The 14,834-nt window shown below is 66.1% G+C and overlaps 2 protein-coding genes across 2 annotated transcripts; both read left to right on the forward strand.

Annotated features, from left to right (window-relative positions):
- Positions 1–1,214: 1,214 nt before the first annotated feature.
- Positions 1,215–7,688, forward strand: ZNF653 (zinc finger protein 653). The gene is made up of 9 exons (XM_030475292.1): positions 1,215–1,537; positions 3,388–3,431; positions 3,527–3,733; positions 5,100–5,448; positions 6,266–6,433; positions 6,678–6,750; positions 6,832–6,914; positions 7,006–7,090; positions 7,462–7,688. Coding segments are annotated over exons 1-5 (885 nt in total). The 5' UTR covers positions 1,215–1,253; the 3' UTR covers positions 6,267–6,433; positions 6,678–6,750; positions 6,832–6,914; positions 7,006–7,090; positions 7,462–7,688.
- An 800-nt stretch (positions 7,689–8,488) lies between these two features.
- EPOR (erythropoietin receptor) lies at positions 8,489–14,820 on the forward strand. The gene is made up of 8 exons (XM_030475293.1): positions 8,489–8,533; positions 9,537–9,663; positions 11,519–11,671; positions 12,283–12,436; positions 13,487–13,574; positions 13,655–13,742; positions 14,123–14,522; positions 14,568–14,820. The coding sequence occupies exons 5-7, from the start codon at positions 13,489–13,491 to the stop codon at positions 14,504–14,506; spliced, it is 558 nt and encodes a 185-aa protein (XP_030331153.1). The 5' UTR covers positions 8,489–8,533; positions 9,537–9,663; positions 11,519–11,671; positions 12,283–12,436; positions 13,487–13,488; the 3' UTR covers positions 14,507–14,522; positions 14,568–14,820.
- Positions 14,821–14,834: the final 14 nt, after the last annotated feature.

Raw genomic sequence — 14,834 nt, forward strand, 5'->3', positions numbered from 1 at the left:
TGGGACTGGGGCTGATGCTCTTTAGGGACCGGGGCTGACGCTCTTTAGGACCGGGGCTGATGTCCTTTAGGACCCGTTATGGGCTCCCTTTAGGACCGGGGCTGATGGGACCAGGGCTGATGCTCTTTAGGGACCGGGGCTGACGCTCTTTAGGGACTGGGGCTGACGCTCTTTAGGGACCGGGTCTGATGCTCTTTAGGGACCGGGGCTGATGCTCTTTAGGGACCGGGGCTGACGCTCTTTAGGGACTGGGGCTGATGGGACCGGGGCTGACGCTCTTTAGGACCGGGGCTGATGCTCTTTAGGGACCGGGGCTGATGCTCTTTAGGACCGGGGCTGATGCTCTTTAGGGACCGGGGCTGACGCTCTTTAGGGACCGGGGCTGACACTCTTTAGGACCGGGGCTGATGCTCTTTAGGGACCGGGACTGATGCTCTTTAGGACCGGGGCTGACGCTCTTTAGGACCGGGGCTGCTGCTCTTTAGGGACCGGGGCTGATGCTCTTTAGGACCGGGGCTGATGCTCTTTAGGGACCGGGGCTGACGCTCTTTAGGACCGGGGCTGATGCTCTTTAGGGACCGGGGCTGATGCTCTTTAGGACCGGGGCTGATGCTCTTTAGGGACCGGGGCTGACGCTCTTTAGGGACCGGGGCTGACGCTCTTTAGGACCGGGGCTGATGCTCTTTAGGGACCGGGGCTGATGCTCTTTAGGACCGGGGCTGACGCTGTTTAGGGGCCGGGGCTGCTGCTCTTTGGGACCGGGGCTGATGCTCTTTAGGACCCGATACGGGCTCCCTTTAGGGACCGGGGCTGCTGCTCTTTAGGGACCGGGGCTGCTGCTCTTTAGGGACCGGGGCTGCTGCTCTTTGGGACCGGGGCTGATGCTCTTTAGGACCCGATACGGGCTCCCTTTAGGGACCGGGGCTGCTGCTCTTTAGGGACCGGGGCTGCTGCTCTTTAGGGACCGGGGCTGCTGCTCTTTGGGACCGGGGCTGATGCTCTTTAGGACCCGATACGGGCTCCCTTTAGGGACCGGGGCTGACGCTCTTTAGGACCGGGGCTGATGCTCTTTAGGACCGGGGCTGATGCTCTTTAGGACGCGGGGCAGCGCGGACATCCCTTCGCGCATGCGCATTCTCCGCGCACCGCCAATCCCTCCTTGTGCGCATGCGCCCTCTCCATCCCTCCCCACCGGAACCGGGCGTGTCGTCACTGGCGGCGCGCCGGAAGCGGAGCGGGGCGCTGGGCCCGGCATGAGCGCGGCCGAGCGGGGCCCGGGCTCCGGCCCCGGCCCCGGTCGCGGCCCCGGCGCGGAGCCGGGCGGGGGGCGCAAGGCGCGGGGGAGGCCGCGGTTGACGGAGTCGGACCGGGCGCGGCGGCGCTTGGAGTCGCGGAAGAAGTACGACGTGCGGCGGGTGTACCTGGGCGAGGCGCACGGGCCCTGGGTCGACCTGCGCCGCCGCAGCGGGTGGAGCGACGCCAAACTCGCGGCCTATCTGCTGGGGCTGGAGCGCGGGCAGCGAGCGGGGAGGAGGGGGTGAGCGGGGAACGGGGGGGAACGGGGTCAATGGGGGGACTGGGGACACGGGGGGGAATGCGGGGAATGGAATCAATGGAGGGAATAGGGGGAACTGGGGGGGAATGGGGGCACTGGGGACAATGGGGGGGAATGGGGGGAATGGGGGCACTGGGGGGAATGGGGACACTGGGGGGGAATGGGGGCACTGGGAGGGAATGGGGACACTGGGGGGAATGGGGATAATGGGGGGGAATGGGGGCACTGGGGGGAATGGGGGTGATGGGGGGAATGGGGGCACTGGGGGGGAATGGGGACAATGGGAGCACTGGGGGGGAATGCGGTCAAGGGGGGGACTGGGGGGACTGGAGACACAGCGGGGAATGGAGGCCCAGGGGGGAATGGGAAGACTGGGGGGGAATGAGAGCACTGGGGGTCAATGGGGGGGAATTGGGGGAATGGGGGCACTGGGGGGAATGAGGGAGCTGGGGACAATGGGGGTGATGGAGGGGAAGGGGGGCACTGCGGACAATGGGGGGGAATTGGGGCACTGGGAGGAGTGGGGGGGAATGGAGGCACTGGTGGGGAATGGGGACAATGAGGGGGAATGGGGTCAATGGGGGGGAATGGGAGCACTGGGGCGAATGGAGGGACTGGGGGCACAGCGGGGAATGGAGGCCCTGGGGGGAATGGGAAGACGGGGGGGGGGAATGAGAGCACTGGGGGGCAATGGGGGGGAATTGGGAGAATGGGGATGCTGGGGGAATGGGGGGAATGGGGATGCTGGTGGGGGAATGAGGGAGCTGGGGAGGCTGGGGGGGAATGGGGGCACTGGGGGGGAATGGGGGGAATGGGGGGACTGGAAACAATGCAGGGACTGGAGACACAGCGGGGAATGGAGGCCCAGGGGGGAATGGGAAGACTGGGGGGGAATGAGAGCACTGGGGGTCAATGGGGGGGAATTGGGGGAATGGGGGCACTGGGGGGAATGAGGGAGCTGGGGGGAATGCGGGTGATGGGGGGGAAGGGGGGCACTGCGGACAATGGGGGGGAATTGGGGCACTGGGAGGAGTGGGGGGGAATGGAGGCACTGGGGGGGAATGGGGTCAATGGGGGGGAATGGGAGCACTGGGGGGAAGGGGGACAATGGGGGGAATGAGAGCACTGGGGAGAATGGAGGGACTGGGGGCACAGCGGGGAATGGAGGCCCTGGGGGGAATGGGAAGACGGGGGGGGGAATGAGAGCACTGGGGGGCAATGGGGGGGAATTGGGGGAATGGGGGTGCTGGGGGGGGAATGAGGGAGCTGGGGATGCTGGGGGGGAATGGGGGCACTGGGGGAGAATGGGAGGAGTGGGGGCACTGGGGGGACTGGGAAGGAATGGAGGGACTGGGAACAATGGGGGGACTGGGGACACAGGGGTGAATGGGGGCGCTGGGGGAGTTGGGGGGTAATGAAGGCACTGGGGGGGAATGGGGGGGAATGGGAGCGCTGGGAGGAATGGGGGGCTGGGAACAATGGGGGGACTGGTGACATGGGGGGGAATGGGGCGACTGGGGGGGAATGGGAGCACTGGGGGTCAATGGGGGGAATTGGGGGGAATGGGAACGCTGGGGGGAATGGGGAGACTGGGGGGGAATGGGGGCGCTGGGGGTCAATGGCGGGGAATTGGGGGAATGGGGGCACTGGGGGGGAATGGGAGCACTGGGGGGACTGGGGAGCTTGCAGGTGGGGGGGGTTTGGGGTGCTTGTTCCCTTATTGTGTCTATTGGGGATCCCTCCAATTTCCTCCTTAGTCTCCCCCAGTTCCTCCTCCCATTCCCCCCCCAAATCCCCCCATTCCCCCCCCTCACCCCTCTGTCCCCCCTCAGCAAACCCTGGGAGCAGCTCCCAAAGAAACCCAAGCGGAAGAAACGTGAGTACCGGCGGGGGGGTGTGGGGTTTATTTATGGGACCCCCCCACCTCGGGGTGCTCCTGGGGGTGTCACGCTGCCCCCCCCCCCGCCCCAGGCCGGCGGCGGAACGTGAACTGCCTGCGCCACGCGGTGCTGTGGTACGAGGACCACCGGCAGCGCTGCCCCTACGAGCCGGCGCTGGCCGAGCTCGACCCCTCCGTGGGGCTCTTCACCACGGCCGTGTGGCAGTGCGAGCGCGGGCACCGCTACTTCCAGGACCTGCACTCCCCCCTGCGGCCCCTCAGCGACTCCGAGGGGGACGGTGAGGGGCTGGGGGGGGGGATAAAGGGGTTTTTGGGGGGCTCTGGAGGTGTTAGAGCGGGGTTATGGGGCAGTTTGGGGGCTCAGTTGGGGCTGCGGAATGGGGATGGGTATTGCTCCTTGTGGTTCTTGTAGCCCCATAATGATTTGGGGGGGGACAATGGGGGTTATAGGGAGTTTGGGGGGTCTTGGGGGGCTCTGGGGGGGTTATAGAGGGGTTCTGGGGGGGTTATGGGGCAGTTTGGGGGCTCGGTTGGGGCTGCAGGATGAGAATGGATATTGCTCATCGTGGTTTTTGTAGCCCCATAGTGGTTTTGGGGGTGACAGTGGGGTTATAGGGAGTTGGGGGGGACTCTGGAGGGGTTTGGGGGTGTTATAGAGGGGTTTTGGGGGGGTTGTGGGGCAGTTTGGGGGCTCAGTTGGGGCTGCAGGATGGGGATGGGCATTGCTGGTCCTGGTTCTTGTAGCCCCATAGTGGTTATGGGTGTGACAGTGGGGGTTATAGGGAGTTTGGGGGGGTCTTGGGGGGCTCTGGGGGGTTATAGAGGGGTTCTTGGGGGGTTATGGGGCAGTTTGGGGGCTTGGTTGGGGCTGCGGAATGAGGATGGGCATTGCTGGTCTTGGTTCTTGTAGCCCCATAGTGAGTTTGGGGGTGACAGTGGGGGTTGTAGGGAGTTTGGGGGAGTCCTGGGGGGCTCTGGAGGGGTTTGGGGGTGTTATAGAGGGGTTCTGGGGGGGTTATAGAGGGGTTATGGGGGGTTATGGGGCAGTTTGGGGGCTCGGTTGGGGCTGCAGGATGGGGATGGGTATTGCTGGTCCTGGTTCTTGTAGCCCCATAGTGGTTTTGGGGGTGGCAGTGGGGGTTATAGGGAGTTTGGGGGGGTCTTGGGGGGCTCTGGAGGGGTCTGGGGGTGTTATAAAGGTGTTTGGGGGGGTTATAGAGGGGTTATGGGGCAGTTTGGGGGTTCGGTTGGGGCAGTTTGGGGGGGTTATAGAGGGGTTTTGGGGGGTTATGGGGCAGTTTGGGGGTGCGGATGAGTGGGGGTGTCACTACTTCTGATTCTTGTAGCCTCCCCAGTGAGTCTGGGGGTGACAGTGGGGATTTGGGGGGGCTCTGAAGGGCTGATGGGGCACTTTGGGGGGGCTCTAGAGGGGTTTGGGGGGGCCATGGAGGTGTTGGGGGGGGGGCAATGGGTGGTCGGGGGCTCAGCCTGGGGGTGGGGATGGGGCTTTTGGGGGGGGGGCACAGGGGTTTTCGGGGGGTTCCTTGGGGGTTTGGGGGGGTTAGAGGTTGGGGGGTCCTTTTGGGGCTTGGGGGGGGTCTTTTGAGGGCTCCCTCTGACCCCCCCCCCTTTCTGTTCCCTCAGACCCCCCCGGCAGCCCTTCCTCCTCCTCCTCCTCCTCCTCGGGGGGCTGCAGCTCCGGCTCCGAGGCTCCTCCAGGGGGGGCCCCCCAAGTTCCTGGGGGGGTCCCTGTGGCCGAAGCGCCCCCCCCGGGCCCGGGCCCCCCCCTTGAGGCCGTGGTGTGTGTGCCCCTGCTCCAGCGGGGGGCGCTGGCCGAGGGGGGGGGGCGCCCCCCCCCTGCTGCAGGGGCCCCCCCTCCTCATCCTGGGGGGGCTGCAGCTGGAGCTGGGGGGGGGGGACGTGCCCTGCGCCCTGCTGCAAGGGGGGGGGCCCTTCAGCACGCCCCCCCTCGGGCCCCAGCTCCCCAAAACTGGTATGGGGGGGTATTCGGGTGGGGGGGGGAGGATTTAAGGATGGGGGGGGCAGTATTTGGGTGCTGGGGGGGGCAGTGGGTGCTCGGGGGGGTCAGTATTTGGGGTGCTGTTGGGGAGGTCAGTATTTGGGTGCTGGGGGGGGTCAGTATTGGGGTGCTCGGGGGGGGTCAGTATTTGGGTGCTGGGGGGGTCAGTATTTGGGGTGCTGGGGGGTCAGTATTGGGGTGCTCGGGGGGGGTCAGTATTTGGGGGCTGGGGGGGTCAGTGTTTGGGGGGGTCAGTATTTGGGGTGGGGGGGGCAGGATTTGGGTGCTTGGGGGGGTCAGTATTGGGGTGCTCGGGGGGTCAGTATTGGGGTGCTTGGGGGGGTCAGTATTTGGGTGCTGGGGGGTCAGTATTTGGGGTGCTTGGAGGGGTCAGTATTGGGGTGCTGGGGGGTCAGTATTTGGGGTGCTGGGGGGTCAGTATTTGGGGTGCTCAGAGGGGTCAGTATTGGGGTGCTCGGGGGGGGTCAGTGGGTGCTGGGGGGGGTCAGTATTTGGGTGCTGGGGGGTCAGTATTTGGGTGCTGGGGGGTCAGTGTTTGGGGGGGTCAGTATTTGGGGTGCTGGAGGGGGGTCAGTATTGGGGTGCTGAGTGGGGTCGATATTTGGGGTGCTGGGGGGTCAGTATTTGGGGTGCCGGGGGGGTCAGTATTGGGGTGCCGGGGGGGGTCAGTGGGTGCTCGGGGGGGTCAGTATTGGGGTGCTGGGGGGGGGTCAGTATTGGGGTGCTGGGGGGGGCTTTGGGGGTCCATCACCCCCCCTTCTCTTGGCAGAGGAGGACGAGGAGCTGCTGGGGCTGAAGCTGAAGCTGAAGCAGGAGGAGGTGCCCCCCCCACCCCCCGCAGCAGAGCCCCCCCCGGCCCCCCCGCAGCCCCCCCGGCCCCCCCCGAGGACAGCGACGTCTCCGCCATCATCTACGAGATCCCCAAAGAGCCCCAGAGGTGGGGGGGGGGGGCGGGTTTTGGGGTGTCGCGAGGGGGGGGTGTCACTGGGGGGGTCCCTAATTTGGGGTGTGGGGTCCCAAAGGAGGGGAGTGAGACTTGGGGGTGATGGAGCCATTGGGGATAACAGGGAGGTTTGGGGGGGGGGTATTATGGGGGTTCTTTGAGCCCCCCCATGGTGTGATGTTGCCATTGGGGGGGGGGGTCCCTAAATCCCTGTTTCCCCCCCCCCATTTCCATACAGACGCCGCCGGAGCCGCCGGGGCCGCGCGTCCCCCCCCGAGCCCAGCGCCTGCCCCCCCCCGGGCAGCTTCCAGGTGAGACACCCCCCCCGCCCCCCCCACTTTAAACCCCCTCCTTTGGGACCCCCCCCAACCCCTCTGTGCCCCCCCCCCCAGGCCCATGGGACCCCCCCCCCCCGGCTGCAGGAAACGGTTTGACGTGGCCAAACGCCTGCGACGGCGCGTGGGGACCCCCAATGGTGAGACCCCCCCCCGGACCCCCCCCCACCGTGTCACCATGACCCCCCCCCCCGTGTCCCCCCCCCCAAAATGTCCCCCCTTTGTCCCCAGGCTCAAGGGACGTCACTTGTGAGAGCTGCGGGCGCCCGTTCAAGCACAAGCCCCGGGGGGGGCACGACGGGGACCCCCCCCTGAAGTGAGTGACAAGGGGGGGGACACACCGGGGAGACCCCCCCCTCCATAGGGAGGATCAAAGGGGGGACCCCCAGAGTGATTATTTGGGGGGGGGGGGCAGGAAAACACCACTATGGGATGGTTTGGGGGGGGATGACAGAGGTGCCCCCCCATAGTGACAAGGCGGGGGGGACACTGGGGTCTCCCTATAGTGATTGATAAGGGGGGTTACATGGGGACCCCCCCATAATGACAAGGGGGGGGGACACAGGGAACCCCCTTTGGTGATTGATGAACCCCCATAGTGACAAGGGGGGGGGATATTGGGGCCCCCCCATTGTGATTGATGGGGGGGGGACCCCCCGTAGTGACACCCCCTATTTCCACCCCCAGGTGTGAGCTCTGCTGCCGCCCCCCCGCCCCCCCCAGCACTTAGGGGGGCCCCGACCCCCCCCGGGACCCCCCCGACCCCCCCTTTTTTCCCCCCCTTATTTATTTCCTCCTCCTCCATTCGCCCCCCCCCCGGGGGGGGGTGTTTGGGGGGGCCCCGGTTTGGTCTTTGTGGGGAGTGGGGGGCAATTGGGGGGGTTCCCCCCCCCCCATTAAAGTGATGGATTTGATGTGCTGCCTCCTCATTGGGGGGGGGGGGAAGACAACCCAGGAGCACACACGTGTGCTTGGCGTGTGCTTGGCGTGTGCTTGGCGTGTGCTTGGCGTGTGCTTGGCGTGTGCGGGACTCGCCCCCTTGGATGTTTAATGGTGGAATAAAAGGTCAGGAATTGGGGGGGGGGCAACGGGTGACCCCCCCCCAGTAGCTCCCAGTTGCTCCCCAGCTGGTCCCAGTGGCCCCAAAGCTCCTCCCAGTTGCTCCCAGTTGCTCCCAGTCTCCTCCGGCGCCTCCCCCCTTGCTCCCATCAGCTTCCAGTTTGCTCCCATTAACTCCCAGTTACTCTCAGTAGCTCCCATTTACTCCCAGTTTACTCAGTTTCTCCCAGTTTAGTCCCAGTAGCTCCCGATTTAGTTCCATTAACTCCCAGTTTGCTCCCATTAGGTCCCATTAGCTCCCAGTTTACTCCTATTAACTCCCATTAACTCCCAGTTTACCCCATTAACTCCCAGTTTATTCCCATTAACTCCCAGTTTACCTCCGTTAACTCCCAGTTTACCCCATTAACTCCCAGTTTATTCCCATTAACTCCCAGTTTACCCCCATTAACTCCCGTTTACTCCCAGTGACGCTCCCCAGTCCCTCCCCCCCCCCCGTTATCGGTTCCCGCAGCTGGTGCCGGCCCCGCCCGGGGGGGGATGGGGGGGGGGGAGGGGCGCGGGGTTATCAGCGCGCGCGGGGGGGGGCGGGGCGGCCATGGCGGGTCCCGGGGCGCTGCTGGCGCTCGGGGGGCTCCTGGCGCTGGGGGGGCGGGGGGGGGCGGCGAGGGGGGGGGGGACGGAGCCCTCGACCTGGAAGGTAACGGGGGGGGGGGGCGCGTGTGCAAGGGGGGGGGTTTGTGCAAGGGGGGGGGTGTGTGCAAGGGGGGGGCGCTTGTGCAAAGGGGGAGGGTTGTGCGGGGGGGGGTGTGCAAGGGGGGGGCGCTTGTGCGGGGGGGGGGGTGAGTCCTTGTGCGAACCCTCCTGTGTGACCCCCCCGTCGTGCCCCCCCCCCCCCCCCCATTTCTCTGTGTCTGGTTGTTGTTCCCCCCCCCCCGGGGGGTTTGTTTTGGGGGGGGGATTGTGCGAAGGCCTCGTGCACCCCCTCTCCCCACCCCCACAACCCCCGGTGACCCCTGTGTGACCCCTGTGACCTCCCCCTAACCCCCCGGTGTGACTTGCGACCCCCATAGCCCCAGAGTGACCCCTGTGTGACTCCCATGTGATCTCCCCTGTGACCCCATGACCCCTGTGTGACCCTTGTGACTCCTTTTGACCCCTCTGTAACCCCCTTGTGATCCCTGTGTGACCCCCCTGTGACCTCCCCATAACCCCTGTGTGACCCTTGTGACCCCTCTGTAACCCTGGTGTGACCCCTTTGTGACCCTTGTGACCCCTGTGTAACCCCTATGACCCTCCCATAACCCCAGTGTGACCCCTGTGTGGCCCTTGTGACCCGTCTGTAACCCTGGTGTGACTCCTGTGTGACCTTCTATGTGACCCCCATAACCCCTGTGTGACCCTTCTGACTCCTCTGTAACCCTGGTGTGACCCCTGTGTAACCCCTATGACCCCCCCATAACCCCAGTGTGACCCTCTATGTGACTCCCATAACCCCTTTGTGACCCATAACCCCAGCATGACCCCTGTGGCCCTTGTGAGACCCCTGTGACCCCAGCATGACCCCCATGTGACCTCCCCTATGACCCCATACCCCCTGTGTGATGCCTGTAACCCCCCTCAACCCCAGCATGACCCCTCTGTGACCCCCATAACCCCTGTGTGACCCCAGTGTGACCCCCCCGTGACCTCTGCCCCCGCAGCGCTGCTGTTGGCCGCGGAGCCGCAGGAGCCCAAGTGCTTCACGCGGGCGCTGCTGGAGCTCACGTGCTTCTGGGAGAGCGACGGCGACCCCGACCCCCGGCGCTTCCGCCTGCAGTACTGGCTCGAGTGCGTGACCCCTGACCCCTCACCTCTGACCCCTGGCACTGACCCTAACGCTAACCCCTGACCCCGACCCCCAGCACTTCTGCCCGCAGTGGCACCTTGAGTGTGTGACCTCTGAGCCCTGACCCTAACACTGACCTCTGACCCCTAACACTGACCTCTGACACTGACCCTAACACTGAGTCCTGACCTCTAAGCCCTGGCCCTAACACTGACCTCTGACCCTAGTACTGAGCCCTGATCTCTGACCCCTAACCCTAACACTGACCTCTGACCCCTGACCCTAACACTGAGTCCTGACCTCTGACCCCTGACCCTAACACTGACCTCTGACCCTAACACTGAGCCCTGATCTCTGACCCCTGACACTGACCCTAACACTGAGTCCTGACCTCTGACTCCTGACCCCGACCCTAACACTGACCCCTGATCTCTGACCCCTGACCCCAACCCCTGACCTCTAGCACTTCTGCCTGCAGTACTGCCTCGAGTGCGTGGCCTCTGACCCGGACCCTAACACTGACCCCTAACCCCCATCACCCCCATTACCCCCATCACTCCCATTGCCCCCATTGCCCCCATCGCCCCCATTCCCCCATTCCCCCCATTCCCCCATCACCCCCATTGCCCCATTCCCCCCATTGCCCCCATCGCCCCCATTGCCCCCCCATCACCCCCATCACCCCCATCGCCCCCCATGACCCCTGTGCCGCCCCCCCCCCCCCCGCGCAGGCAGGACCCGTGGCACGACTGCCCCCTGCTGGCCGCGCGCCGCGGCCGCCGCTCCCGGTTCTGGTGCTCGCTCCCGGCCGCCGCCGCCGTCTCGTTCGTGCCGCTGGAGCTGCGCGTGCTCGACCTGCGCGCGCCCCCGCCCGCCCAGCCCCTGCACCGCAGAACCGTGATGCTGCAGCGCCTCGGTGCGGCCGCGGGGGGGCTGCGGGAGGAGTTGGGGGGGCTGGGGGGGATGGGGGCAAGGGGGGATGGGAGATGGGGGGATGGGGGACTTGGGGGGCAGAGAGGGTGGGAGATGGGGGGATGGGGGACTTGGGGGGTGGGGGGGATGGGAGGTGGGATGGGGGACTTGGGGGGCAAGGGGGGTATGGGAGATGGGGGGATGGGGGACTTGGGGGGCAAGGGGGGATGGGAGGTGGGATGGGGGACTTGGGGGGCAGGGGGGGATGGGAGATGGGGGGATGGGGGACTTGGGGGGCAGCGGGGGATGGGAGGTGGGATGGGGGACTTGGGGGGCAAGGGAGGAATGGGAGATGGGGGGATGGGGGACTTGGGGGGGAAGGGGGGATGGGAGATAGGATGGGGGATTTGGGGGGCAAGGGGGGGATGGGAGATGCGGGGATAGGGACTTGGGGTGCAGAGGGGGATGGGAGATGAGGAGATGGAGAGGAGTTGGGGGGCTGGGGGGGCTGGGGGGCAAGGGGCAACCCGAGGGAACGTGGTTTGGGGGGGTGGGGGAAGATGGGGGACTTGGGGGGCAGGGAGAGGAGTTGGGGGGCTGGGGGACTTGGGGGGTGGGGGGGGATGGGAGATGGGATGGGGGACTTAGGGGGCAGAGAGGAATGGGAAATGGGGGGATAAGGGGGACTTGTGGGGCTGAGGGTGCTGGGGGGCAGGGGGCACCCCGGGGGAAGGTGGTTTGGGGGGGTGGGGGGATAGGGGGGACTTGGGGGGCAAGGGGGGGATGGGAGATGGGGGGATGGGGGACTTGAGGGGCAGGGAGAGGACTTGGGGGGCTGGGGGGAGCTGGTTGGGTTAGGGGGAACTGGGGGGCTGAGGGAGGGGGATATGGGGGGTCCAGCCCCACTGCCCCCCCTTACACCCCATCCTCCCCCCCCCCCCCCAGTGCTGCTGGGCCCCCCCGAGAACGTGACCGTGGGGCCGGGGGGGGACCGGGGGCAGCTTTGTGTGCGCTGGGACCCCCCCCCCCAGCCCCTACCTCGAGTCCAGCCTCATCTATGAGCTGCTGCTGCGGGTCCCGGGGCTGCCCCCCCGCACGGTGGGTCCGGGGGGGGGCACGGGGGGGTCTTATGGGTGCTGGGGGGTGGGGGCGGAGGGGTCCTGGGGGGGCCACATGGGGGGGGATATATGGGGGGGAGGTACCCCAAAGGGGGGGTCCTACATCAATGGGATGGTATTTGGGGGGGGTCCTACATGAACGGAGCATATTTGGGAGGGGGGTACCCCAAAAGGGGGGGGCTCCTACATCAATGGAAGGTATTTGAGAGGGGGGTACCCCAAAAGGAACGGGGGGGTCCTACACCATGGGCGGTATTTGGGGGTTACCCCAAAGGGGGGGTCCTACATCAATGGAAAGTATTTGGGAGGGGAGTACCCCAAAAGGGGGGGGGGTCTTGCCTCAATTGAAGGTATTTAGGGGGGGTACCCCAAAAGGAAGGGGGGGGTCCTACACCATGGGCGGTATTTGGGGGGTTACCCCAAAGGGGGGGTCCCACATCAATGGGCGATATTTAGGGGGGGGGTACCCCAAAAGGGGGGGGTCCCACATCAATGGGCGGTATTTAGGGGGGGGTACCCCAAAAGGGGGGGTGTTCGGGGGGGTTCCGAGGAGGTGCCCCCCCCCGACACCCCCCCCCCCCGCACCCGCAGGTGGGGGTGGCCGCGGGGCGGCGGGAGCAGCGCGTGGGGGCGCTGCGGGGGGGCAGCGCGGTCACGGTCCGGGCCCGGACCCGCCCCGACGGCGTCAGCTACGACGGGTTCTGGAGCCCCTGGTCCCGGCCCGCCAGCGCCGTGACCCCCCCCGGTGAGCGCGGGGGGGCGGGGGGTGGGGGGGCGAGGGGGGGGATGGGGGGATATGGGAATGGGGGGGACATGGGGGGACATGGGGGGGATATGGGAATGGGGGGATATGGGGGGATATGGGGGGGATATGGGAATGGGGGGACATGGGGGACATGGGGGGATATGGGAATGGAGGGACATGGGGGGATATGGGGGGGATATGGGAATGGGGGGACATGGGGGGATATGGGGGGGATATGGGAATGGGGGGACATGGGGGGATATGGGGGGATATGGGAATGGGGGGATATGGGGGGATATGGGGGGATATGGGAATGGGGGGACATGGGGGGATATGGGGGGGATATGGGAATGGGGGGACATGGGGGGATATGGGGGGATATGGGAATGGAGGGACATGGGGGGATATGGGAATGGGGGGACATGGGGGGGATATGGGGGGATATGGGAATGGGGGGACATGGGGGGATATGGGAATGGGGGGACATGGGGGGATATGGGGGGATATGGGAATGGGGGGACATGGGGGGATATGGGAATGGGGGGACATGGGGGGATATGGGGGGATATGGGAATGGGGGGACATGGGGGGACATGGGGGGGATATGGGAATGGGGGAGACGAGGGGGGATATGGGGGGATATAGGGGGGACCATGGGGATATGGGGGGATATGGGAATGGGGGGGACATGGGGGGGACATAGGGAGGGTATGCGGGGATATGGGAATGGGGGGATATGGGGGGATATGGGGGGGATGTGGTAATGGGGGGAACATGGGGGGTACATGGAGGGGATATGGAGACATGTGGGGGGGACATGGGGGGACATGGGGATGGGGCGAAAATGGGGGGACAGGGTGTGGGGGGGACTTGGGGACATGGGGGGGCACATGGGGATGGGGACCATGGGAATGGAGGGGACACGGGGGGGGACACAGGATGGATGTGGGGCCTTGGGGACACAGTGACGGGGACACTGGGGGGGGGGCATGTCCTGCTCTGCCCCACACTGACCCCCCCATCCCCATGTTTGTGTGTCCCCCCCCCCAGACATGGACCCGGTGACGCTGGGGCTCTCCTGTCTATTGGCCATCCTGGTGCTGGCGCTGGTGCTGCTGGGGCTGCTGGGGCACCGCAGGTACTGGGGGGGGCCATGGGGGGCCGTGGGGGGGTCCCGGGGTGCGTGTCCCCCCCCTGTGGTGTCACTGCTGTCCCCAGGCTGCTGCAGGAGAAGCTTTGGCCGCCGGTGCCGGGCCCCGAGCGGGAGTTCGAGGGGCTCTTCAGTGCCTATGGGGGCAACTTCCAGGTATGGGGGGGCCCGGGGGGGGTTCTTGTAGGTCCTACTCTAATGGGGTATCTGAAAGAGGGGGGTGTTTGTGGAGGTCCTATATCAACGGGGGGATGTTTAGGGGAGTGCCATAAAGGGGAGGGGGGAGTCCTGCATCGATGGAGGGGTATATTGGGGGGCAGCCCAAAGGGGGGGGTCCTACATCATTGGGGGAGCTATTGGGGGGGGGATGAGAAAGGTGGGGGAAACTATATCAATAGGGGTTATTTGGGGGGGGGATGTTACACCAAAGGGGGGTCCTGCATCAATAAGGGGGTGTTTGGGGGTTACCCCATTAGGCAGGTGTTTGTAACCCTAAAGGGGGGGCTTATGGGGGTCTCTAACACCGTGTCCCCCAGCTCTGGCTCTGCCACGGGGTTGGGGCTCCCTGGACCCCCCCTGCGGGGGCCCCCGAAGCCGAGGAGCTGCCGAGCACCGTGGAGGAGGTGGGACCCCCCCCGGGCAAGGGGCCGCCCCCCTCCGAGGGGGACCCCCCCTGCACCCCCCCATGCGCCAGCCCCTCGCCCGCCTCCAGCTTCGAGTACACGCTCTTCGACCCGGGCTCAGCCCTTCTGACCCCACGAGGGGCGCCCCCCGGTCCCGGGGACCCCCCCGGGACCCCCTCGGCCCCCCCCCACGGGTCTTATGCCAACCTGGCCCCTCTGAAAGGGGCCCCCTTCAAATGGGTTGATGGGGACGCCCCTGCTGATGGGGACCCCCCCACCTATGTGATCTGCTCCTAATTGGGGGGAGGGGGATGTGACACAGAGAGGGGGGGTCCCCGGGTCACCCCCGGGGAGGGGGCGCGTTGCTCTGATGTCATATGGGATGCCGTGACGACGGAGGGGATGCGCTGCAGTGACGTCACACGGGGACGCTGTGACGTCATAACGGAGGGGATGTGTCACCCTGATGTCACCCGGACGCTGTTTGACACCATCGCAAGGGGGGGGGGATGTGTCACCCGGACACCCCATAATGTCCCCCTGACGGACAGCTGGGGGTGGGGGGGCGTCACCCGCTTGTCTTTGCTTTGGGGTTGAATTCCTGTTGTCAATAAAGCAGCGGCTC

The sequence above is a fragment of the Strigops habroptila genome, unplaced genomic scaffold (genome assembly GCF_004027225.2).
Source record: "Strigops habroptila isolate Jane unplaced genomic scaffold, bStrHab1.2.pri NW_022045634.1_ctg1, whole genome shotgun sequence".
In the NCBI taxonomy this organism is placed as follows: domain Eukaryota; kingdom Metazoa; phylum Chordata; class Aves; order Psittaciformes; family Psittacidae; genus Strigops; species Strigops habroptila.

What these genes read in the sequence shown, in the direction of transcription:
- ZNF653 (XM_030475292.1), top strand. Translation starts at nt 1,254, where the DNA reads ATGAGCGCGGCCGAGCGGGGCCCGGGCTCCGGCCCCGGCCCCGGTCGC. An exon ending in CAGCGAGCGGGGAGGAGGGG is followed by an intron (nt 1,538 to 3,387) that starts GTGAGCGGGGAA and finishes GTCCCCCCTCAG; the next exon opens with CAAACCCTGGGAGCAGCTCC. An exon ending in GAAACCCAAGCGGAAGAAAC is followed by an intron (nt 3,432 to 3,526) that starts GTGAGTACCGGC and finishes CCCCCGCCCCAG; the next exon opens with GCCGGCGGCGGAACGTGAAC.
- EPOR (XM_030475293.1), top strand. Translation starts at nt 13,489, where the DNA reads ATGGACCCGGTGACGCTGGGGCTCTCCTGTCTATTGGCCATCCTGGTG. An exon ending in GGGCTGCTGGGGCACCGCAG is followed by an intron (nt 13,575 to 13,654) that starts GTACTGGGGGGG and finishes TGCTGTCCCCAG; the next exon opens with GCTGCTGCAGGAGAAGCTTT. An exon ending in CCTATGGGGGCAACTTCCAG is followed by an intron (nt 13,743 to 14,122) that starts GTATGGGGGGGC and finishes CGTGTCCCCCAG; the next exon opens with CTCTGGCTCTGCCACGGGGT.